The sequence below is a fragment of the Lepus europaeus genome, chromosome 17, assembly GCF_033115175.1.
Source record: "Lepus europaeus isolate LE1 chromosome 17, mLepTim1.pri, whole genome shotgun sequence".
In the NCBI taxonomy this organism is placed as follows: Eukaryota; Metazoa; Chordata; class Mammalia; order Lagomorpha; family Leporidae; genus Lepus; species Lepus europaeus.
The window spans coordinates 37,880,678-37,904,429 of NC_084843.1; the positions used below are offsets into that span (position 1 = coordinate 37,880,678).

Below are 23,752 nucleotides of genomic sequence, written 5' to 3' on the forward strand. Positions count from 1 at the left end.
CCTCCAATGGACACCGCGACCGGCGCTCTGCGACCGGCGCACCGCGCCGATCCAAAGGCAGGAGCCAGATGCTTCTCCTAGTCTCCCATGGGGTGCAGGGCCCAAACACGTGGGCCATCCTCCACTGCACTCCCAGGCCACAGCAGAGAGCTGGCCTGGAAGAGGGGCAACTGGGACAGAATCCAGTGCCCCAACCGGGACTAGAACCCGGTGTGCCGGTGCCGCAAGGTGGAGGATTAGCCTATTGAGCCGTGGCGCCAGCCAATGTGTTCTTAATGTATAGGGATCTACAGGTAAGAAAGCTGGAAGTAGTGGAAGTGATATTTAAATTGACCAATACCCTATTCAGCTTCCCTGATAAATGACTCGAAACCACCATCTAGTCACAACAGGTAGGCTTTAAGCTCATGAAGTTCAAAAAGTGAGACGGTTACTTCCTTCTAAAAGCTTACAATTAAGCGGAGGAGACCACTGAACGACGGCAGACAAACAACCAACTTCAACTATGATACGTGCTGGCAAGAAGTTTGGGAATAAGTGAGGGAATAATTTTGGGGATACTAAGAAATTACACAGTTAAACAGCAGAGGGAAGGGCATTTTCAGAGACAGAGAGAGCGTTTGGAAAGGCTTGGGAGCTGCAGCATGGTAGCCACACAGGGAAGATCAAAGGCTGGAGAATAATCAGGGAGAGCAGGGGTGGGAGCTGAGAAGAGAAAGGAAGCCCCGACTGGGCAAGCCTTTATGACAGGCAGGGCTTCCAACAGCAAGAAGAAACATCTGAAAGATCATTAGCACACAGGTGATAATCAGACTTGCAACTTGCAGAGCCACTCAGGTTGCTGGGGTCCTTTGAATATTCAAAGCAAGGATGGCAAGCACAGCTTAGAGAGGATGGTTGTCTCTGCCTGGCAAAGGGGTTTCTATTGCCCAGAGGACAAGTTGGGACAGATGTAACTAGCAGCTGCTGGAGGTTTACTACTAAGTGTGAAGCGTGCAGTGCACCATGATTTCATTCAAGTGCACCTTGCTGGACCACTCCATGAGAGTGTTCTCTTCCTGAACAGACTTCCTTCCTTCCTTCCACTGCCCTGCCCCCATCCTCCCTTTTCTTAACGTTTCTCTGGCTTTAAGGTTTCTAAATTTTATGTTACATTTTCCTACATATTGCTATTAGTTTAGTTGGAATTTATATTTTCCATATTGCAAACTACACCTCTCCTTTTTTGACAACTTTTTCCCAGCTTTAATTCTGCATCTTGGGTTGATTATTTCTGAGAATGACATCTGTTATAATTTCTTTGTGTTATACGTAAACGTACAACACATTCTCTGCTCAGCTTGTACACTTCTGGAGAGCTGGTATCACATAACTGTCTTTTACACAAAAGTGTGTAATCTATTTATATTTGGGGTAACAAATGTTAGCTTATGAAAAGGAGGGCATGTGACAATGCTGCTCATGACAGATTATCCATCATAAAAGGAGTCAGGATTCACTTGGCTATGAACTTGATCTGCCCAAACAAAGAAAAGCATTACCTTTATCCACATTAGTAAGTATTTTCTTAGCCATTTGTTTTACCAACACTATTTAGAAGCCAAAGACAGTGGCATATTTCTTGTTCTCATCCTTCTAGTTGCTAAACTAAAAAACACAAGGCAGTAGGATGGAGAGGAGGAAATAAAAGATGTGACAGAGACAGCTGGATGACCAGATTCCCAAATACTGACTGATTCTGAATTTCTAGACCCTTGTGGGGACCAGAATAAAATGCAAACCAATTTTAGTGGGAAGGTAAGAAAACAAAGGACATAATTCTCAGCTTCATTACTTTTAATAAAAAATTCCTCATTCTGATGTTGATGCATCAAGTTATGTTGATCATCAAGTTCACTTGGAAATGGCTAAGAAAACTCTTGAGAAAAAGAAATTAAAGATAACGTGCTATTGAAGGCTGTTAATATTCTAACATCATATTTTAAATTTTTGGATAGATAAAATATATACTCATGACCTGGGCTCCTCCTTCTAAGACCACTTTAACACACATTGCCTTAAGCTCATCAAATGATTGCTTATAACAGCCTCTTGATAAAGAATGACAGAGCCTGCCTTACTGGCTTTTGTTTGTACATCTGACCAAATGTTCTGAAACAGGTGGATCATTAGATTTCTTTACTAATGGGAAATAACATTTATAAAGATGCTACCAAGGGCAGATATGTGACACTTGAATCAAGAGACATAGGCAAAAAAATTGCAAGTACTAAGCAAAGCTTTAGAGACCAAAGAGAAGGAAATAGTAAGTTGATTATAAGACAACATTGATTCCCTGTTAATTCCATAAAAATTAGTTCTTTATTGAATTCAAGAGGATGACACCTTTTTGGTGTATGAATCTTTAAGATAGGTAATATGTTCACATGATTCACAAATCAAAGCAACAAAGGAAAACAATGTCTTATATCTCTGCCCCCATCTGCCCTTTTCTCATTTCCTCAATCACTTTTATTAATTTCTTGTGCTTTCTTCCAGTGTTTCATCATATAAACAGAAGAAAGAAATAGAGTCACTGTGTGTGTAATTAGCTAAGATGAGGTCATCCTGGAATAGGTTAGGCCTATTCCAATATGAATGGTGTCCTTATCAGAAGATGCTACATGAAGACAGAAACACCCAGGGAAAACACATTATAAAAACAAAGACAAACTGGAATTATGTAGCTGTAAGCAATAATCACAAAAGAGTGCTGGCAAATCACTAAAAGCTAGGAAGAGGCAAGGAAGGAGGCGCCTAGAGGTTTCAGAGGAACCATGACCCTGCTGACACCTCGATTTCAGACTTCTAGCAAGAGAACTGGGAGACAATCAACTTTAGCTAGTTTAAGCCAATCCATCCAGGAAACCAACACACTAGGATAGGGTGTAAATGTACTTGTAATTTTAACTGTTATTTTCAAATTACTCCACAGTGCTTGCCCAATTTACAGTGACATAGCAAAGAGAATGCCGGCTTTCTAACTGCCTTACAACATAGGGCAACTCCAAAGAGATGGGTAATTTTTTTATTAATAGTAGATCAGTAGTTAGCTTTATATAGACACCTAGTGTCTGTCTGTATTTATTATTTTTTTTCCTTCATTTTACTTGAAAGGCAGAGAGACAGATAAAGAGACATTGCCCATTGATTGGTTCACTTCCTAAATGTCTGCAACAGCCAGGGCAAGGTCAAGCTGAAACCAGGAGACAAAGACTCAATCTGGGACTCCCATGAAGGTAGCAAGACTCAACTATTTGAGCCATATCATCTGCTGCTTCCCAGGGTGCATATTAGCAGGAAGCTGGACTGGAAGCAGAGTTGGGCTCCAACAGGTACTCTGATGTAGGAGATGTGGGATGTTGGCATCTAAAGCAACATCTTAACCACTGCACCAAATGCCTGTCCTTCAGATAGGTGATTTTACTAGAAATATAAGCACTTTTCATATGTGTAAGGATCATCTGTCATCTGTATTTTCTTTTGTGTGAAAAATTTTTTTTTTTTTTTAATTTGACAAACTTAGTGAGAAAGAGAGACAGAAAGGTCTTCTGTCCGTTGGTTCACCCCCCAAATGGCTGCTTTGGCTGGCGCACAGCACCGATCCTAAGCCAGGAGCCAGGTGCTTCCTCCTAGTCTCCCATGTGGGTGCAGGTGCCCAAGCACTTGGGCCATCCTCCACTGCCTTCCTGGGCCATAGCAGAGAGCGGGACTGGAAGAGGAGCAACCGGGACTAGAACCCGGCGCCCATATGGGATGCCGGCACCACAAGCGGAGGATTAACCAAGTAAGCCACGGCGCCGGCCCCGTGAAACGTCTTTTTAACATAATTAATCCTTTTCTTGGCGTAGCTCATCCTCCTGTTCACCCAGGAATTCTTTGAATATTGGGGATTAGCTTTTTGTCTGTAACGTGAATGAAAATGTTTCTACCAGCTTGTTATTTGTCTATTAATTTTGTTTTTGTTTATTTTGGTTTTCCACACAGAAATTTCGGATAATGGCAAATATCCAGGTGCTGGATTGACAAAATACTTAGTTCACGATATGTATGCTGAAAATTAAAGGTTCCGGAGCAATCACACCCAGTTCAAGTATATGTTTGTATGGCACGATTCCTAAAACCAACGTGCTGCTTTGGACATTATTTACTAGGCATTTCTCAGTGGGGACTAACTGGACCTTGAAGACAGAAATAGGTTAGGGTTAAAGAAGTATTGAGGGAAAATATGAGTGTAAAACAATCACTGAAAAAACTCTCAATAAACTTGCAGTCCTTGTTGAGGGGAAATGAAAGTGAAAAAATCAGAGGCAAAGTTACATACTTTCTTGAGACGATCCTTAATAACTGAATTCATAAAATTATGTTTTAAAATATGAAATTATTCTGTACTTACCAGAGGTCTGCTATAAAGTAACCTCGAATAGCATTTCCAAAGAGGAAATGATAGTGGAATCCATGCCCGGGTACACATCGCTAGCCAATGCTCAGACAGACATCTAACTGTGAGCCACAAACTGCCTGGGACTCAGTTCCAGTGTTTGCATGCGGAGGTAAGTTACACCTACTCCATCCCACAGTTACTGCATCACAGCAGCTATGAACATACATGAACCATAAAATGCCAAATAATTAGAAATGACTGGACCGTCCAAGAACAGGAGCTGAATCTAAGTTTTTAGACCCAGTTACTAGCTGGGTCTAAAAGCTGACACAGCTGAGATTCCCATATACGCTACATGAAACTCCAAAAGAGGGTTTACAGGAGATTTTGGAAGGAATTGCATGATTTCAAGTCCTGTGCCCTGAGTTTGTGGTGAGATGACAAAAGGGTTGAGTGTTGTAAATTACACAAATAGAGTATTCTGGTCTGCTCCAGCTACTGGGCCTTACATAATTCCAGCCTTCTAAGCTGATATGTCTCAGTGGTTTCTGGCCTACGGGCAAAAAAGACTAGTGGGTCATGTTAATAATTACTATTATTAATAATTATTTTAATAATCCTGCTTTCACCACAATAAAGGAAAAGGGCATAAAACCTAATCAAATCAAGATGTGGGCTATACTGTTGCATGCCCAATTAAGGAATCCTGATGAAGCCAACCTATCAACTTCTCATGGCCAAAGACAAATTCACTCTTAAAGCCACGGGAACATGCAAGGACCAGTGAAGACTGAGCTGTGCCATGCTCTTCTGCACTTGCACTGAGATTATGGGGGTACTTCAAAGAGTTCGTGAAAAAAGTAAGCATGGAACTCAAAATTTTTTGTACTAAAATGAAGTTCTCTTTTCATTCATTTTCCCATAACTGTTTTGAAGTACCCCTGTATATTTTCACACTTTAGTGTAGACAAACAGCTCGATATCCAGATTAGGTATTATGTTATTAATAATACACATATAGCTATAAACAACTATTATGTATATTGAACAACAAGCTGGATAGATTCAAGTTTCCAGCTTTCTTCTAAATGAAAAACAAGTGAATGAATTCACAAGGACTTTTTTGATTTTTGTCCAATTCACACCACAGCCTATTTCAATATTAGATGAAGACTAAAAATAGTCATGTGCAGCCCTTCCTTCCCCTTTACCATTTAGTTTTGATTAAATAACATATGTAAAATGTTCACACCAGATTCTTTTTTCAAAAGCAGACACTATGTTAAATATTGCATATCTGTCTCACTTGTCAAATTAAGTCAAAAATATCCATCAAACAGCAGCTTTCCTGAATTTCCAGATGGTGTGGGGGATGGGATGTCCTAGTGGTGCAGCCTTGAGAGCCCACTCTGGGTGAACTGTAGCATCTTTTCATGTATTTAAGGATGTTTGTACAATCCACTGCACAGGCTCCCTGCCCAGTGTGGCAACCACTTAATGACTAGCAACAAGTACAATTTGATGAGGTTCCTCAAGCTGTACCCAGATAAATCAGACATATACTCATTCAATCAAAAAATTTTAGGGAGGACTCATTATAGGCAAGATACAGGGGTCATGACATAGCTGGTGCTCTCTCTAGAAGCTCATATTCTGACTTGAACAGTAAACATGTTCACAAGAAACCCAAATAAAGCCCTCACCAAAAACCCCCTGGGAGTCTTACCATTGTAATGGGACATGAGGAATTAAGTGCTGTGCATAGCTGTCCATTCCTGGACTTGGAATTAGCATCACATGTTACTATCTCTTCCCAACCAAGGACAGGGTTATTGGGTGTGGACTTATTCAGGTAAAGCTGTCCAGACACAGACCTTCCTAGTTCATTAAGGTAAAGAAAAAGTTGGTAAGTTGAACGGCAATCTATAGAATGGCTGCACTGCCTGTTTCTGGGGGTGTTATTTACATGGTACCTGGGTTGGCACTTGAGGCTGGTAAAAAGCTCTGGACAACTTCTAAAGACAATAGAGTGGTTCTATCTCTGGAGAGGAACAATGTATAAGGCTGTCATAAATTTGGTTCTGTAAATGGCCGGCACCGTGGCTCAACAGGCTAATCCTCTGCCTTGCGGCACCGGCACACCGGGTTCTAGTCCCAGTCGGGGCACCGGATTCTGTCCCGGTTGCCCCTCTTCCAGCCCAGCTCTCTGCTATGGCCCGGGAGTGCAGTGGAGGACGGCCCAAGTGCTTGGGCCCTGCACCCCATGGGAGACCAGGATAAGCACCTGGCTCCTGCCTTGGGATCAGCGCGGTGCGCCGGCCGCAGCGTGCCGGCTGTGGTGGCCATTGGAGGGTGAACCAACGGCAAAAGGAAGACCTTTCTCTCTGTCTCTCTCTCTCTCTCACTGTCCACTCTGTCAAAAAAATAAAAAATAAAAATAAAAATTGGTACTGTATTAATCTGTGGCTTGTATCATAGGTCCTCGGGCACACCAGAGATCTTACTTGACAGTTAATTGATCAGAACTGTCTCAATCCCGTGTGCAAGGAGCTGAATGATTTCTTGGTAGCCTTCATTTCCACACAGTTGATAAATGAGTTGTTGAAAAATACAGATCTCTAATTCTCAAATGTGAGGATTCAGGGGCTTTTTATTGTTTACTTATTTACTTAGAAGTCCTGGCAACAACAAGGGGAACCTACAATTTGAGTATACTGGATATTGCTATTTGTTCAGTAGCACTCTCAGTATCTACCAGAAAAGTTTTCTTATAGTTTTCCCTTTAAATATGTGACTATAAATTTTTGGTACTTTTCAAGTATGGCTTTAGTAGCATATCCATATTGAATTCAATTTTTATGCACCAAATATATCTGTTTCTCTCTTCATTGTCTCCCCTGAATTCTCAACCCCTTTGCAGCGAAGAGAAACAGAAATTTAAAAAGTTATGATTCCATGTAAAGAAAGGACAGGGGAGTTACCCACTTCAAAACATTCTTTCACAAATTTCATTTTCCAATTATGACGGGAATGAGTATGTAATTTGAACCATGCTTGCTAAACCTTTTTCTCTTAGATAGTAGTTTTTGAATGGGAGACTAAGTAAATCATTTTGGAAGCCACTGTTCTAAAACATCCTAACACTTGCTAGGATCAGCTGGCAATGCAAATAGTTAACAGCTGTACTGACCTCACAGCTACCAAAATAGTTACTGGTGGGAAATACTACCACCTTCATAATGTACATGGAAGGGGTCAAGACTTAGAACAAGGTGTGACAGATGGAAGATGAAAGGTACAAGGAAACAAGAGACAAAGCTATGCAGAAGGGTAATGAGAAAAACGCACTAGCAGAGGGAGAAACAAGTACCCCTGACACCTGGTCACCCTGTTAAAGCTCTGACTGCTATGTGAACCAGCATGCTTCAAATCAGATTTTAATTATGCATAGACCATGCCTAGTTGATGACATACCTCTCCACCTTCTGTCCCTCCTTAGCTTGTGGATGCTACAGAGAGCTATACTTTTTAAATTCCTTTCCTATCTTCTTTGCTCAATTCTCTTAATGCCCAATGTACAGGCTACAGTACCCATCATTATAAGGTAGCTCTTAAGAAATACCCTTCAGGGCCGCTGCCTGCAGTGCCAGCATCCCATATGGGCGCCAGTTTGAGTCCTGGTTAATCCACTTCCAATCCAGCTCTCTGCTATGGCCTGGGAAAGCAGCAGAAGATGGCCCAAGTCCTTGGGCCCCTGCACCCATGTGGGAGACCCGGAAGAAGCTCCTGGCTCCTGGCTCCTGGCTTCGGATCAGCACAGCCCCAGCTGTTGCAGCCAACTGGGGAGTGAATCAGAGGATGGAAGATCTCTCTCTCTCTGTGTAACTTGTTCAAATAAATAAATAAATCTTTATTAAAAAAAAAAAAAAGAAAGAAAGAAATACCCTTCACAAGGGTAGGCATTTGGCCCAGCAGTTAAGACACCAGTTGGGACTATATACACCCGGGTACGAGTCCTGGCTCCACTCCTGATTCCAGCTTCTTGCTAATGTACTCCCTGGGAGGCAGCAGTGATGGCTGAAATAGCTGAGTCCCTGCCACACATGTGGGAGACCTGGATTGGGATGCCAGCTCCCAGCTTTGGCCTAGCCCAACCTTAGCCACTATGGGCATTCAGAGAGTGAACCAGTAGATGGGAGCTGTCTGTCTCTGTCTGTTGCTCAAAATTAAAAATAAAATTCTTTTCTAAAACTATCCCCCATCACCCAGCTTTTGCTTTTGTTGCTTCTTTCCAGCTTTTGCTTTTCTAAGAACACTGATTTCTGCTCCTCTTCCAATTTGCTCATGCAAGTCTCTACAGATTTATTCACCATAAAATGGAAAGCCCACACTTACCACACTAATAGGGGGTCTTCTGAAGTAAAATGGCAGTTTCTCCGTCACAGTTACGCAGACTAAATCCACATCTAACTGTGTGCAAGCCACCTGTCAAGAAGAAAAACAGGTGAGGCCGAAAGGAAAGTCAGCACAAGACTGATGGACTCAAACATGATCTAGAGCAACACAACAGGCATGGTTCCCTCTGTTAGGCGGTGCTGTGCTGAAATACACCTGAGCCCTTACAGAGTCAGCCGGCAGCGTTCCTTCAGGTGTGGCTCGCACAGCTTAACTGCGATCCAGGTGAAGCAGACTGGTGTGTCCACAACCTTCTCAAAAGACAGGTCAAAAGACTTTCTTACTCCCAAGATCTTCTGCATAGTGAGGCTCAGTTTTAGTTACGTGCTTTCAGGTGGTTCTAGAAAGAAGAAACTGACTGTTCTGAAATCCAAGGAAGCAAGAAGCCAAAAGGAATACACGCAAGATCCATTTGCTCCACAAACTACTGAGCATCTTTGTGCCAAGCAGAGCCACAGGCCTCTGGCTCCTATCAGTCTACTGAAGGGCTGAGAGACACTGGCATGGCACTGAGGGCATCCTGTGCAAATTCTAACAAATAGTCCACACAAAAAGTTCAAGCACAGCAGCTGCAAATCACACAATATATGTGGTTTGTTTCAACCCATAATTTCCCTTTCCTTTGCTCTAATTTTTGCTTTTACTCATTGATCAATAATCGGAATTTACTTCTAAAAGACATTTACCCGGCACTGTGGCATAACATGTAAAGCCGCCAACTGTGGTGTTGGAATCCCATATAGGCGCCGGTTCAAGATCCGGCTGCTCCACTTCTGATCCAGCTCTCTGCTATGGCCTGGGAAAGCAACAGAAGATGACCCAAGTCTTTGGGCCCCTGCATCCACATGGGAGACCCAAAGGAAGCTCCTGGCTCCTGGCTTCAGATCTGCACAGCTCTGGCTGTTGCAGCCATTTGGGGAGTGAACAAGCAGATGGAAGACCTCCCTCTCTGTCTCTCTGTCTGTCTCTTTCTCCGTCTCTGCCTCTCTGTAACTCAGACTTTCAATTCAATAAATAAATCTTCTAAAAAATAAATAAAAAGACATTTGAAACTACTTTAAAAAATCACATATAGGGACCAGCACTGTGGCATAGTGGGCTAAGCCTGTCTGCAGTGCCAGCATCCCATATGGATGCCGGTTCATGTCCTGGCTGCTCCTCTCCTGATCCAGCTCTCTGCTTATGGCCTGGGAAGGCAGAGGAAGATGGCCCAAGTGCTTGGGTCCCTGTGCCCATGTGGGAAGCTCCTGGCTCCTGGCTTCAGAACAGCCATTTGGGGAGTAAACCAGCAGATAGAAGACCTTCCTCTCTGTCTCTCTCTCTCTGTGTAACTCAACCTCTCAAATAAATAAATAAATCTTTAAAAAAAAAATCACATATAAAATCAGGATAAAAGGAAAGCTATGGAAGTAAAAATAAAATAAAGGTGGACAAAGGTTACTGGTATGGAGTGTAAACCAGAACATGTTGCTAGAGGATGCATATCTAGTCCTGATTTTGCCATTTTTTGACTTATAGTGATAAAAAGAATTGACTGTTTTACATTGTATTAAAAATCACCCTGGGGCTGGCACTGTGGCACAGCGGATTAACACCCTGGCCTGAAGCGCCAGCATCCCATATGGGTGCCAGGTTGAGTCTCGGCTGCTCCACTTCCGATCCAGCTCTCTGCTATGGCCTGGGAAGGCAGTAAAATATGGCCCGAGTCCTTGGGCCCCTGCAGCCATGTGGGAGACCCGGAAGAAGCTCCTGGCTCCTGGTTTAGGATCGGCGCAGCTCTGGCCATGCGGCCAACTGGGGAGTGAACCAGCAGATGGAAGACCTCTCCCTCTCTCTCTCTCCTTTCTCTGTGTAACTCTGACTTTCAAATAAATAAATAAATAAATCTTAAAAAAAAAAAAATCACCCTTACTGACCACGCTGTTGAGTAGAGGTCTGATGAACAAAACTGAGTTGCCAGGGCAGCTAAATAAAGCCTATAGGATCAGTGCTGACCATAAGCATTTCTGCGATACCACATCTTGTCTCTTCCAAATCCCTGTCACTCCTGCTCCCAACCTAGGGCATTGGGAAGCACACAGCGATCAGAAGCTGGCTGCCTTTACGACAGTCACAGTAACTTAGTAAGCCTGTGAAGCAATGTTGCTTTGGCAGAAATACCTGGCTCAAACAGAATCTGCTCCATCCCAGCCACTACTGCTGTCCAACTCATGAAAGAATCATTGAAAATTTGCTAAGAATGGACGAAGGAAAGCTCTAAATAGTAGCTATAACAAATTCTGCTTCTGTTAGCCATTTTTAAACTACCAGAATGGAAAAGATCAAAAAGTTCAGTAATACATTGCTGACATGGGATGAATAAATCGGATCTTAAGGGTTTTTAAACTAGGTCTTGGAATGGACCCTAGCAATAGCTAGCAAAAATTTAAACGGACACATCAGCATATAAATATTATTCTACGGCTATAAACCCTACAAAGGTTCAAGGGCATTAGTACAAGGACAACCATTATGATACCAATCCCAAAAGACTAGACATCATCAAACATTCTCCACTTTCATTTAAACAAATCTCTAAGTGATACTATGGAATAATCTTGAAGATACACTGTAAGGCCCAAGAGCGTGGTGTTAGAAAGGAAAGAGGCAGGGAGAGTGGAAAATGAAGGAAAGAGGGACTTGGTAAATACTATTTCTTAAAGCTACACAAAAACTGCTGGCAATGGGTGCCCATGGAGAAAAGGGAGGGGGAGTTTTGGGCAGGAGGAAGGTCTACTTTTCAATGCATACCCCTATTTCCATGAACATAAGTTATTTTTTCAACAACAAAAAAGAGCTGATTAATTTTTAGAGGCCTAGGAAACATTCTCCATAGAATAAAGGTAAATTGTTGTATAAGTAATACATTATTCCTCCCTTCCCCTCTCCTCATAATAGTAGCCAATTAAACAATGGATCTCTGCTGGTTCAAGTACATGCATTATAATAAACTTTTAGTTACAAAGGTCAGGTCCGTTGGGCTTCCTGATATTTCAAACTTAAAAAAAAAGTCCCAAACCAAATTCTGCTGTTATTTAGATTTTTATTAACCCACATGTTCAACTGATACATTTAGATAACCATAAAATAGGAGTTAATGTTCACACTATAATGAAATACTTTCTCAATCATTAAAAATCAAATTATATCCAATAGTTTTGGAGTTCAGATGCTCATAATGATTCTCCCTGACAACTGATAGGGTGCATATGAGTTTACATCAATTGTCATTAACGGATTTTTTTCTTTTGAGGAGGGGCTGTCAGACCTCTATGACAATATATATTTCCATAAAGAAACACACTAATTTTGCCTTTATGGAATAAAGGAAACATGAAGGTAAGGGGTTCACAGTTGCTCCCCTGCCCCCAACATCCCTCTCATGGATGTCAGGTTAACACCTCTCTGTATTTTATGTAACATATCGTGTGGGGGAGAGTCAGGCTTACCAAATGCACAGAGATATGGCCAGTGCCTCTCACCCTCAGGTGTACACCAAACTCTCCTAAAGAGTTGATTAAAAATGGGATCACCAGGCCCCGTCCCCAATAATTCATTCAGTAAACAGGGCAAAACAATCTGCATTTTAACAAATGCTCCAGGTAATGTGGAAGCCATGGGGCTGGATCACCCCTCAGAAACATTGCCTTGAGAGATACTCCCTTCCCCAGAACACTTCCCAGCAGTGCCCTGCAAAAGGGAGGCCCTGGTTCCTGGAGCAGGAAGGAAAGAGAACTTCTACATCCACTTAGTTTTTAATTCTCTTGAAATTTCTGTTTGGTTTTGTATGTGTATATCATTTTATACAGCACACTGGTATAATGGTACATACAAATTAGTTTATAAGAAACGTACTTATATGGGGAAGCAGGCTCAAGCTTTTTTTATCTGATAAGGTAAGCAAAGGAGTTTAAAGACTACTGGGCTAAATAACCTGGATGCTGCTCATCTTGCGTGCTGCTTTAGATCCTAAACAGAAATACCTGGCCCAGAAGTTCCTGAAGTGTATACGCATTTCTCTCTCTCTGCCATATTCCACAGCTACCTCCTCCCCAAGGAGCCTGGCCCCCATGAAGCCCTCTCACCACCTTTAATCTGAAACTCATCCCCTGGGGTAGCTAAGGGGAGAAAGGGTTTCCTACCTATGAGACATTTTCCAGGTACTGTAAGTAGAAAACAGTGTGTTATTTCCCATGGAAGCAATGCTGATATTGAACGTGGCTAGCTTTTTATACTACTAACTACTGATGTGTGTGTGCCCATGTGTGTCTACTCTTATGACCTCCTTGGAGACCTAAGTTAGTCTTAGAACATCTAACCTGGGGCCGGTGCTGTGGCATAGCAGGTAAAGCCACTGCCTGCAGCATCCCATGTAGGCGCTGGTTTGAGTCCCAGCTCCTCCACTACTGATCCAGCTCTCTGCTATGGCCTGGGAAAGCAGCAGAAGATGGCCCAAGTCCTTGGGCCCCTGCACCCATGTGGGAGACCTGGAGGAAACTCCTGGATCCTGGCTTAGGATCGGCACAGCTCCAGCCGTTGAGGCCAATTGGGGAGTGAACCATCGATTGGAAGACCTCTTCCTCTCTGCCTCTCCTTCTCTTTGTGTAACTCTGACTTTCAAATAAATAAATAAATCTAAAAAAAAAAAAAAAAAAAAAAAGAATAGCTATCTAACCTACAGGGAGGCCTGTTTGAGTTCTAGATAATCAACTTACCAACAACAAAATAATGTACAGAATGCAACCTGTTAAGCAACAAACTGCTTGAATGTGATCTAAAATCAAACTATGACATACTCACAGAAGCTTTATAATTAAAAGAAAGATATCTTTTTTTTTTATAAATTTTTTTTTTTTGACTGGGAGAGTGGATAGTGAGACAGAGAGGAAGGTCTTCCTTTTTGCCGTTGGTTCACCCTCCAATGGCCGCTGCGGCCGGCGCATCTCGCTGATCCGAAGCCAGGAGCCAGGTGCTTCTCCTGGTCTCCCATGCGGGTGCAGGGCCCAAGCACTTGGGCCATCCTCCACTGCCTTCCCGGGCCATAGCAGAGAGCTGGCCTGGAAGAGGGGCAACCGGGATAGAATCCAGCGCCCCAACCGGGACTAGAACCCGGTGTGCTGGCACCGCAAGGCGGAGGATTAGCCTGTTAAGCCACAGCACCGGCCAAAAGAAAGATATCTTTAATAATTGATTATCTGAAGTGATGCTATAACTAGTACTGAAACAGTATTTTTACACTTTGTGTTTCTGTGTGGATGCAAACTGATGAAATCTTTACTAAATATATACAGAATCAATCTTCTGTATATAAAGATAATTGGAAATGAAAAAAAAAAAAAAAAACCTGGTGTTAAAAAAAAAAAATAGGGAGTGCTCTAATTTCATCTGAATCCTAAAGAAGGGATAAAATTTAGACAGAAGAGGAAGACATTCCAATTTTTAAAAATGAAAGGCAGAGTTACAAAGAGAGGTAGAGACAGAAAGATCTTTCATCTGCTGGTTCACTCCGCTAATGGCTGCAATGATCAGGGCTGGGCCAGGCTGAAACCTGGAGCCAGGAGCTTCTTCCACGTCTCCCATGTGGGCACAGGGGCCCAAGCACTTGGGCCATCCTCTGCTGCTTTCCCAGGTGCATTAGCAGGGAACTGGATCGGAAGTCAGGATTCGAACCAGCACCTATACAGGATGCTGGTGCTGCAGGCCAGAGCTATAACCTGCTGTGCTAAAGCACCAGTCCCTCATGTAACTTTTTGAACATATCAATAAATTCAATTCCAAATAAATACTTCTGATTTATTATTTACTTCTTATTTATAGCTTTCTTCCTTCCAAAATGCTTTTGATTGCTACACCCACCATCATCAAGCATGTGTTGAGCAAACTCAAACTTACAGTCTTTGAAAAACAAGTAATAAAAATGAATATGATAAAACTTCTATATGAAATCAGAATTATAACCAGAATAATTAAAATTCAAAAATCCTCCCTCTACTATCTATGTCCTGAGAGATCTGTAGCTAATCATTTTGGCACAAGTCTCAGTCTTCTCTGTAAAGTACAGGACTGCTGTGCGATGAAAGCAATTAAACATGTGACAGTGTTTGGAAGGGTATTTACATGTATGCCTTCTAGCCAAAATGTTACTCAAGTGTTTTCTCATTCTAATTACCAGTAAAGGACTAAGGAAATGTGAGTTTTATGATCTTCAAAACTATCGAGAAATCAAATGTACAACAGAAAACTTGCCACATCAACCAACTCAGAGTCCATCTTTGTGACTGGGGTGTTACTACATAATAGCAAAAGTAAGTTGCTGTGGTTTCACAATGTCTGTGGTCTTTCTCATACTGAATACCAATAGTTTTAGCCCTGAATCATTTGCAAGTTTCTGTGGAAATTGAAAAAACAGAACCAATCATAGTTTCATACCTCCAACTGAAACAAAATTCATGAGAATTGCTATCATTGAGCATTTTTTAAAGGATATCACCCAAAAAATGGGGAGCTCAGGTATTCAAGGATGACATATGGTGATTCCCTTCATTAATATAAATAATTAAGACTTGCCAGTCTGCCTTGATCAGCCTCCTTAGTCAACAGCTCCATCTACTGGACAAACTGAGGAAAAAAATCTCCTTACAATTTTGGAACAGATTTTGCTTAAAAAAGAATGGATGTAAAATTAAAGCATCTAAGACCAACGTTTTTTTCCTGCACAATCCTTGTGACAGGTGGGTTCTTTTTTGAACCTAAAGACAACTTTCAGAACTTTCTACAAAAGTAGCTTTATCTCAAGTTTACATAGAAAAAAATAATCCTGAAAATTGTAGTCTGACTCACTCTTTACCCCTTTAAAGTCGTCATTTAAAATTTCGGGGTGTTCTGCCTCCAGTTTACAAAGTGAACACATCTGCTAAGTCCTTCCCTTCTTGCAAAGGCACAGCATTGGCCATTTCAAAAGTGCACAGGAACACAGTTCACAAGGATTTCAGAACAGGGAGGGGAGCGATGCAGCAGATGTGGATTTGAGCAGTTTCTGCAGACTGAGGGCTGCCATGCTTGGGCTAACACAGGCAGCACATCTCAGAGCATGCAGAGGGGGAAGGTGAAACAGGTGGGAGCCTCAAGCTACAGAAGAGATTCCCCCTTTTCGTCTATCACAGGCAGCAGTGGGGAAGTAACAGCAGCAACTGAAGTGATTTTAGGGAAAGAGCATCACTTACCTACAAGAACATTGAAATGCATGAAACAGATAAAGCAACAGAAAACTTGATGGGCCCTTTCAAAAACAGCCTATTATGTGTCTAGCGGGATAACAAAACTAAATGAAATAAAAACACACACTACTTAAATATACTGGGAAATCTGACACTCCAAAGATAAATAAAAAATCCTCTAAATTTCTAGATGGGGAGGAACAGGTTCCCTAGAAAGGCATTACCAGACTTTTTAAGTAAAATAATAAACACTATTCTCTTTATCTGTTAACTTACGTGAAAAAGTTTTTCTGTCTTTGGAAAAACAGCAACGATATCATACAGTCGAACTCTTGAAGAAGTTGCTCTCTAGCAAGAGAAAAAGCATGTTAGGTTGTATAGTAGCAAAAAATACACACAAGGACTTCTATGGACCCAGCTATACTTACATTCAGTCATCTAACACTTCTCAAGTGCTGCTGACCTTTCTGCTTTGCTTTGTATGTTGGCGGAACAGACATTCCAAGCATGAGGATTTAACACCAACATCCAACCCATCAATCCTCCTCCTCCCTTCCACCATTTGTTATGGTCAAGTACATGTACCAAAGCCCGGCTCCCTCAAACTACTGAAGGAGCTTGACTTTTCCCTATTTATTTTGAAAGTCAGAGATACAGGCAGAAAAGAGACAGAGAGATTTTCCATCCCGTGGTTCACTTCCCAGATGGCTGCAAAGGCCAGCACCAGGCCAGGCCAGAGAGCTCCATCTGGTTCTCCTACAAGTATGGCAGGAGCGCAAACAGTTGGGCCATCTTCTACTGCTTTTTCCAGGCCATCAGCAGGAGGCTGGATCGGAAGTAGAGCAGCTGGGACAGAAATCAGCGCCCAAATGGGATGCCGGCATCACAGGCAGCAGCTTTACCCACCGTACCACAATGCCGGCCCTAGAGCCTGACATTTGCCACTTGCTGTGTGCTAGGCATTGGGGATATAACATCAATAAGCCTTATGACTGACCTAATGGAAGTCAACATTTTTGGGGAGAGGGGCAGAAACAAAAATTTACATGACTAAGTATGATGTGTTGTATGCAACATACATGTTTAAATGGATTGCAGTTAAGTTCACAACAAGAATACTGTTAAATATGAATCTTTGCCAAAAAGCTAGTGGAAAATGGGATCAAAAGCTAAGTTTATTTTGATGCAGAAAAAAGTTGAAATTCATGCATAACTTTCCCAGAATACTCACTCTTCATGAACTTTGAGAAGAATTCCCCAAATGCATGAATTTCAAAATTTTTTTGAATTAAAAGAAGACTTTTAATTCTATTTTCCATGAATCTTTTGAAGTAACCTTGCATAAATTAAAATGCTAGATGTGCAAGAAAACATTTCGAAGTCCTAGTACAGGAGAGAAACACCTCACTTAAAGAGTTATTGTTTAAAAAGAGAAAATCTCCTAACAGGTCTTATGGGAGAGCAGATTAAGCCATCACTTGGGACATCTGAATCCCATATCAGAGCAACGATTCCAGTTCCAACCACTCTGCTTCCGGTCCAGCTTCCTGCTAATGCACTTGGGAAGCAGTTGATGGTTCACATATTTGAGTCCCTGCCACCTAACTGGGAGACACAGATTCCTGGCTCGCGGCTTCAACTTGGCCCAGTCCTGGCTTTTGTGGTTATTTGGGGAATGAAGCATCATATGGAAGATCTCGCTCTCCTACTCTGTCACTCTCCTTTTCAAATAAATAAGTAAACATTTAAAAAATAAAAAGAATAAAGAGGGGTCTGGCATTGTGGTGTAATAGGTTTAGCTGCCACCTGCAAAGCTAGCATCCCATATGGGTGCTGATTTCTGTCCTGGATGCTCCACTTCCAATCCAGCTCCCTGCTAATGTGCCTGGGAAAGCAGCAGGAGGATGGGACAAGTGCTTGGGCCCCTGTCACCCATGTGGGAGACACGGATAAAGTTCCTAGCTTCCTCGCCCTGCTCAATCCAACTTGAGAAGAGGACCAAAAAGGAGCCACCAAGATGGTCAGGATATAAAAAGTAAATCAAAGTCTTCACAACCTATCAAAATAGAGTTCCATTTATGTCCCTCGAGGCCTAGAGAAACAGAATACAGCCAGGCAGCTGCAGGAAACACTAGTAAATTTGGTGTTCCACAATTTCTTTAGTAATGCTAATTGCAATCATGGGGGCCAGTCCTTCCTTGATTACTCCTGTTCTATGGCGGAGGTGCCCATTCTAGCTAAAGATACAACAGGGAACCTTCTCATGGATTTCACTTTCTAAATCCCTGTGTCCAGCACACAGCAGGCACACTAAAATCACTCCCAGTTAAGAAAAGAAATCTGGTGGAACCAGTGTCATGGTGCAGCAAGTTAGGCCCCCTGCCTGAGACACCAGTATCCCATAGGCTGCCTGTTCAAGTCCTGGCTGCTCCACTTCTGATTCAGCTCCACGCTAATGCACTGGGAAGGCAGCAAAAGATGGCCCAAGTCCTTGGACCCCTGCCATGCAATGTGGGAGACCAGACAGAGTTCCTGGCTCCTGCCTTTATTGCAGTCATTTTCTTTCTTTGTGGCCACACTTCTATCTTTCCCTCCCCAACTCTGCCTTTTAAACAAATCTTTAAAAAAAAAAATAAAAGGGAAAGGAAATCTCTCTATACGGCAGGTTTTTGTCTACCACTCTGTGTGTTCCCTTCTCCGAGTGGGATCAAATTCCTCGAGTAGTGTCAGTAGCACCCAGCAGCTGCACTTCCTCACATCTCTTCCAGATCTGTAGACGTGGTTTTTGCTTTGGCAGTGAAGGCTTCCCCGTCAATAATGTAATTCTTCCTCTGCCGGCCCTCCTTCCCCACCCCTGCGCAGTCACTGAAAGGTACTGATGCCACTGCCCTCTTCTTAGACCTGTTCTGTGTTCACGTTCCTCACTGTCCTTCCACTTCCAGGGCAGGCCCTCCTCAGTCTCCAATCCCAGCCCAGCCTTTATGTCACCATGCTGGGGAAGCTCCCCCCACCCCTTCCCACAATGTACTTCAGCCAGGAAGTCTCCGTTACTCTCTGTAGGTGACCACACACTTCTGTGGGCCACACCTTTACTTCTAACCACCAGGAACCACCACAGGAACCCATCACATCCCAGATCTGCTTTTGTCTCACCTCAGGCAAAGGTGTTATCTACCCACCTGGGGGCTTAGGCCACCCAGAGTAATCATCCTAGGACCAGTCAATTCCCAAATCCTGTCAATCCTCCCTTCTGGAAGCCTCTCAAATTCCATCCTTTATCCCTTTCTAATGCATTCTCTGTAAGATAAACCTCTTAATTTTACTCCCTTGGTTAAACCCTTAAAGGCTTCCCACTGCTCCTGGAATCCTCTCCCAGGCCTACCGCCCTAAAGCAGCTACTGAGGCTGAACCCTGCTGGTCTCGGTTCTCCTCCCAGAACACAAACTGTCTTCCTCAGCTTCAGGACCCTCAGTGAGCCATCCTGTCTCTGGGAATGCTCTTCCTTCTTCTCGTCATCTATTTAACACTGACACTTTGGCCTCAGTTTGAACACCAATTTACTTAGGTTACACACTCCCAGAACACCCTCTATGTATCACCTCCTTTTAAAATATTCCTCATATTTTAAATTATTTGTTCAATGCTTGTCTTCCCAATTAAGCTTTGTAAGTTTATTACTCACAGAAAAACTCCCAGCACCAACTTTATGTCTGGTTAACGTGAATTCAAGGAATACCACTGCCAAGGAATTAATTGTGGAGTTACTATATATGTGCTCTGGGTAGAATATACACATGCTATTCTATATGAAATCTGAACACAAGGAGAACAGGCAGGCACCCTGGATCAGAAGGATACAGGAAATCTAGAGCTGTGGGAAGATGAAATGCCACACAGCTCAGCTTCAATCAATACTAATTACAAGGTCAGAAGGAGAGAGGAAAAATAACTTACCAAAACATTACAGTGAGATGGGTCTGAGACAATAATCGTGACTCTTGTTAAAATTTTAATTGGTCTTGATTTTCCCTATAAACAAAAACATGCTATCAAAAAAGTATGAACGATAACTGATTTTTTTACTTTACTAATGTAAAGTACTCATTAAAACATACTAGTCATAAGGGATAGAGAAAATTAGTAAGTTGTCATCTTTATTCTCTAGGAATTTATAATGCAACCAAAGGAAAAAATACGTACACACGTTAAGCCTCACAGTGAGGTTATTCAAACGTTGTAGGGCTTCGGGAAAGAAGAAATCAAACGCGTACTGAATCCACAGTCGGGATGTCTCATGGAGCAGCTGAGCGTGGGTGGAAAGGTTACAGAAGCGTGGAGAGGAAGGCGCGGTTCAGGCCAGAGAGCGGCACACAGACGGGGTGTGCCTGAACCCACTATTACACTTGCTAAAGAACAAAACACCAACCTGCACAACTGGCAATGTTGTGAAGAGTTCAGAAACAGCTATTGGCTTTTCGATTTCCTACAAGAAAAGAGAAGTGGTTACCCAAGACTGTACATGTTAACAGCACAAGACATCATGGAATACTTACAAGGAGTTTTTTTTGGGAAAAATAATCAAACAAACAAACAAAAAAAAAGATGGTAAAGAAAAAGAGCCAGAGAACAGAGAAGCAACTGAGAAATCTATGCAAAGGAGGGAAGAAAACTAATTTTTTAGATTGAAATAATCTATAAGATTCAATTGTCGGCCTAAAGAAAAAATTTATGTTGTAGAGGGAAATCGGTTAAGGAGTCCACGACAATAAAATAAAGAAGAGTAAATTTTGTGATTATAGTTCAAGTCAATACCAGTGCACTTTTGAAACACGTAAAAAATATGCTCACATGAACACTTGACAATTCCAACATATTAACTTCAGAAATATAATCTTACCTGTTTCTTTTCCTTAAAGTCAACAACATGATTGATGGCAACAACTGAATAGCCGACTGGAATGAAAATGGAATATTCTTGTTATGAAACGAGGCAATCTCTCCTTGTACCCACAGACCCATGCTGATTCTAGACCTCAAGACCAGAAGGCAGGTTAGCACCGTGGTTACGGCTGCAAACTCCAAACTCCGGTGTGAGACTGTCTACTGCCAAATCTAAGCATTATCCTGAACAAGCCAATGTTAAATCCCAGGTTCCTCATCTGCCACATGGTGACAACAGGACCACTTATCTCCTACGCCTATCATGGGAATTAAACAGCTCCTGGCCTATGGACAGCTACTCTGAGTTACTATCAGCAAGACACTAAAGGCCTTTAGCTGTGCTTTTCCTGTCCACCCATCAGACTCTTTCACGTCCCTTTGTCCATTCTCATCCTGCCAACCTTCCTGCTTTCCACTGTCACCTTTATTCTCACTTGGCTCTCTGGCTGCTTCCTTCAGAGACCCCTCACCCAGGCAGTGAGGATTCCCTCGCACCACGGCCCACCCCAACACACGGGGAACTCTTTGGGGGCAGGGGCCTGCTTTATGAGTATGCGTGGATTTCAAGTTTTTTGCACCTTAATAAACTTTTTATTTCACTTTCCATGAATATCCTCATATCAATCTCATCAGGGATCAAGTTCAGTTTCTGGACATTTGGCCTACCTGACTCCCACCTAGAGGAGGCAACGCTTATTACACCCCGGAAAGTTCACCTCAGAGGAACCATCAAAGATATCAGTGCTACCTGGCCGGGCTCGTCCTATCTACCCTCCCTGGCGCCTGAGGAGGAAACCATGCCCCCGGGAGGCAATGCTAATAATGGCTGCGCGGATACTTCGTAAGGGGCCACGAAGAAATGGCACCATTTACCTTGGCAGGGAGTGGCTGTTTCTAGCACCAGTCTTCAGCGCTCACAAGGAGCTGAGAACGGTCCCCGGAGGAACAGATCCCACCGCACGCACCTCTACTCACACTCGAAGAACACTGAAGCCACGACGAACCTCAGTCATTGCACAGGTCTCGTCTCTCAGGGCTTCCCTTCGATTGAAAAGTTGAGTAGCGTCCCACCATTCGGGTCACGCCGCCCCTGCCCTCTAAAGAACACTGCCCCAGCACCCCCTCTCCCACCTTCTCCCTCTTCTCTGAGCCTCGACAGCACTCCCTGTCCGGACCCTCGTTTCCCGCATTTGTTCAGCCATTGTGAAGGGTCAGGAAGGGCTGAGCTTAAAAGACTGTACGCTTGGAGCCCGGCCTCCCTGCCTTCTGCCATCCATCAGCCGCGAGGCAAATATCCTAGAAACTCCAGAGGGGCAACTCACGGTGAGCAGCGGTCTCCACCAGCCCGCGGAGAGACTTCAGGTCCGGACCCGCTCGCAGGTCCAAATCTGCAAACACCGCCATGCTGCAGTCCCACGAGACCCCACACGCACACTCCTCTGCGCAGCCGCCGAGCCCGCCCCCTGGGGCATGCTGGGAGTTGTAGTTTACTTGTGCGGTGGGCTGTAGTTTCCTGCTGGCGGATTGACCATTTACTTTAAGGGATCCGCAGGGATTAGTCTTCCCTCCAAGTATCACCAGTGTCTTGAAATCAAATCTCACCGCAATGCTTGGTGTTTTTCCGAACGAGGCAGCTTGGTTTTCCCTGTAAGGAGTCGAAGCCCTTGACTCCTATAAAACGATGTAGAAAGTGAATCTTTGGACCAGACGCTTCTGCTAAGCGTAGGAAGCGTCTCGGAGTTTTGAACGGTCGAAGCGTGCGGTTCTCTGTTGTCTGATCTTCAGCCACAAGAGGGCAGGGCTCGCAGCACCCACGTGGGCTTAGCCGAAGGCGAGTTGGAGTAGGAAAGTGCAAACTGGAAATGTTTTGCAATTTTCTATGTGAAAAGTGTACGAGATAGTGTGTACCCCGCGCACCGGAGGTTTCCACTCCTTTGCACTTGGGTTCCATGACTTTGTACACTGCTGGATCCGTTCGCCGACAGCACAGAGTCGTGGGACTGCCGTGCGGCTTACATCCGCGCCTGTGAAGCTGTCGGTGACGCCCGGCCGGTCCTCGCTGTGCCCCACCCCGCTTCCTCCTGCAATCCCAGTGAGCGCCTCAGGGACTAAGCAACTCACCAGCAGGGAAGCTCCCCGAACTGGGCTGCAGGAGAGTCAACTGACCTGGAGCGCCGATAGGCGGACAATGCCAAAAGCTCTCAGTCTCTGTATTTGTTGACCACAAACTGCACACAGAGAAGTCTCTGGTCTAAGGCCCACGCCTTATGTAGTACTTGTTTACTTACTGGTCTCATTGAGTTCCTTATTGGTCTCCCAAGGGAATTTTCAGAGGCCTCTGTACCTTGTAGAAGCCTGCATTTCCCCTCTTGGTTACCTTTGGCCTCTTTCAATACTAGGTAATTCCTAAGAACAGAAGACGACATTATTTCTGCAAATGGAATGAGGTCACACAAAGCTAAGCCTTGCTTTTATCAGGAAATCTCGCATTAATTTTGCAGGACTGTACTGGCATCTTTTTCCTCTGTACCTGTGCTTAGGGAAAAAAGCAAGAGAAAGCATTATGCTAAGGGATGGCCAATTTTCTTTTATTTTTAAACATACACTTAACACTCAGACTTTTTTTTAAAAGGATGTATTTATTTATTTGAAAAGAAGAATGGAAAAGGGAGAGGGA

The 23,752-nt window shown here is 43.3% G+C and overlaps 1 protein-coding gene across 1 annotated transcript in view; it reads right to left on the reverse strand.

Annotated features, from left to right (window-relative positions):
• Positions 1–22,511, reverse strand: part of RPP30 (ribonuclease P/MRP subunit p30) — a 34,236-nt gene extending 11,725 nt beyond the window's left edge. The window contains exons 1-6 of the mRNA XM_062215054.1: positions 22,398–22,511; positions 21,032–21,087; positions 20,561–20,617; positions 20,089–20,163; positions 16,411–16,482; positions 8,819–8,908 (exon numbers count right to left, since the gene is read on the reverse strand). Of these exons, the coding sequence (XP_062071038.1) occupies positions 8,819–8,908; positions 16,411–16,482; positions 20,089–20,163; positions 20,561–20,617; positions 21,032–21,087; positions 22,398–22,479 (432 nt within the window). The 5' untranslated portion in view covers positions 22,480–22,511. The remainder of the gene's footprint in view (positions 1–8,818; positions 8,909–16,410; positions 16,483–20,088; positions 20,164–20,560; positions 20,618–21,031; positions 21,088–22,397) is intronic.
• Positions 22,512–23,752: the final 1,241 nt, after the last annotated feature.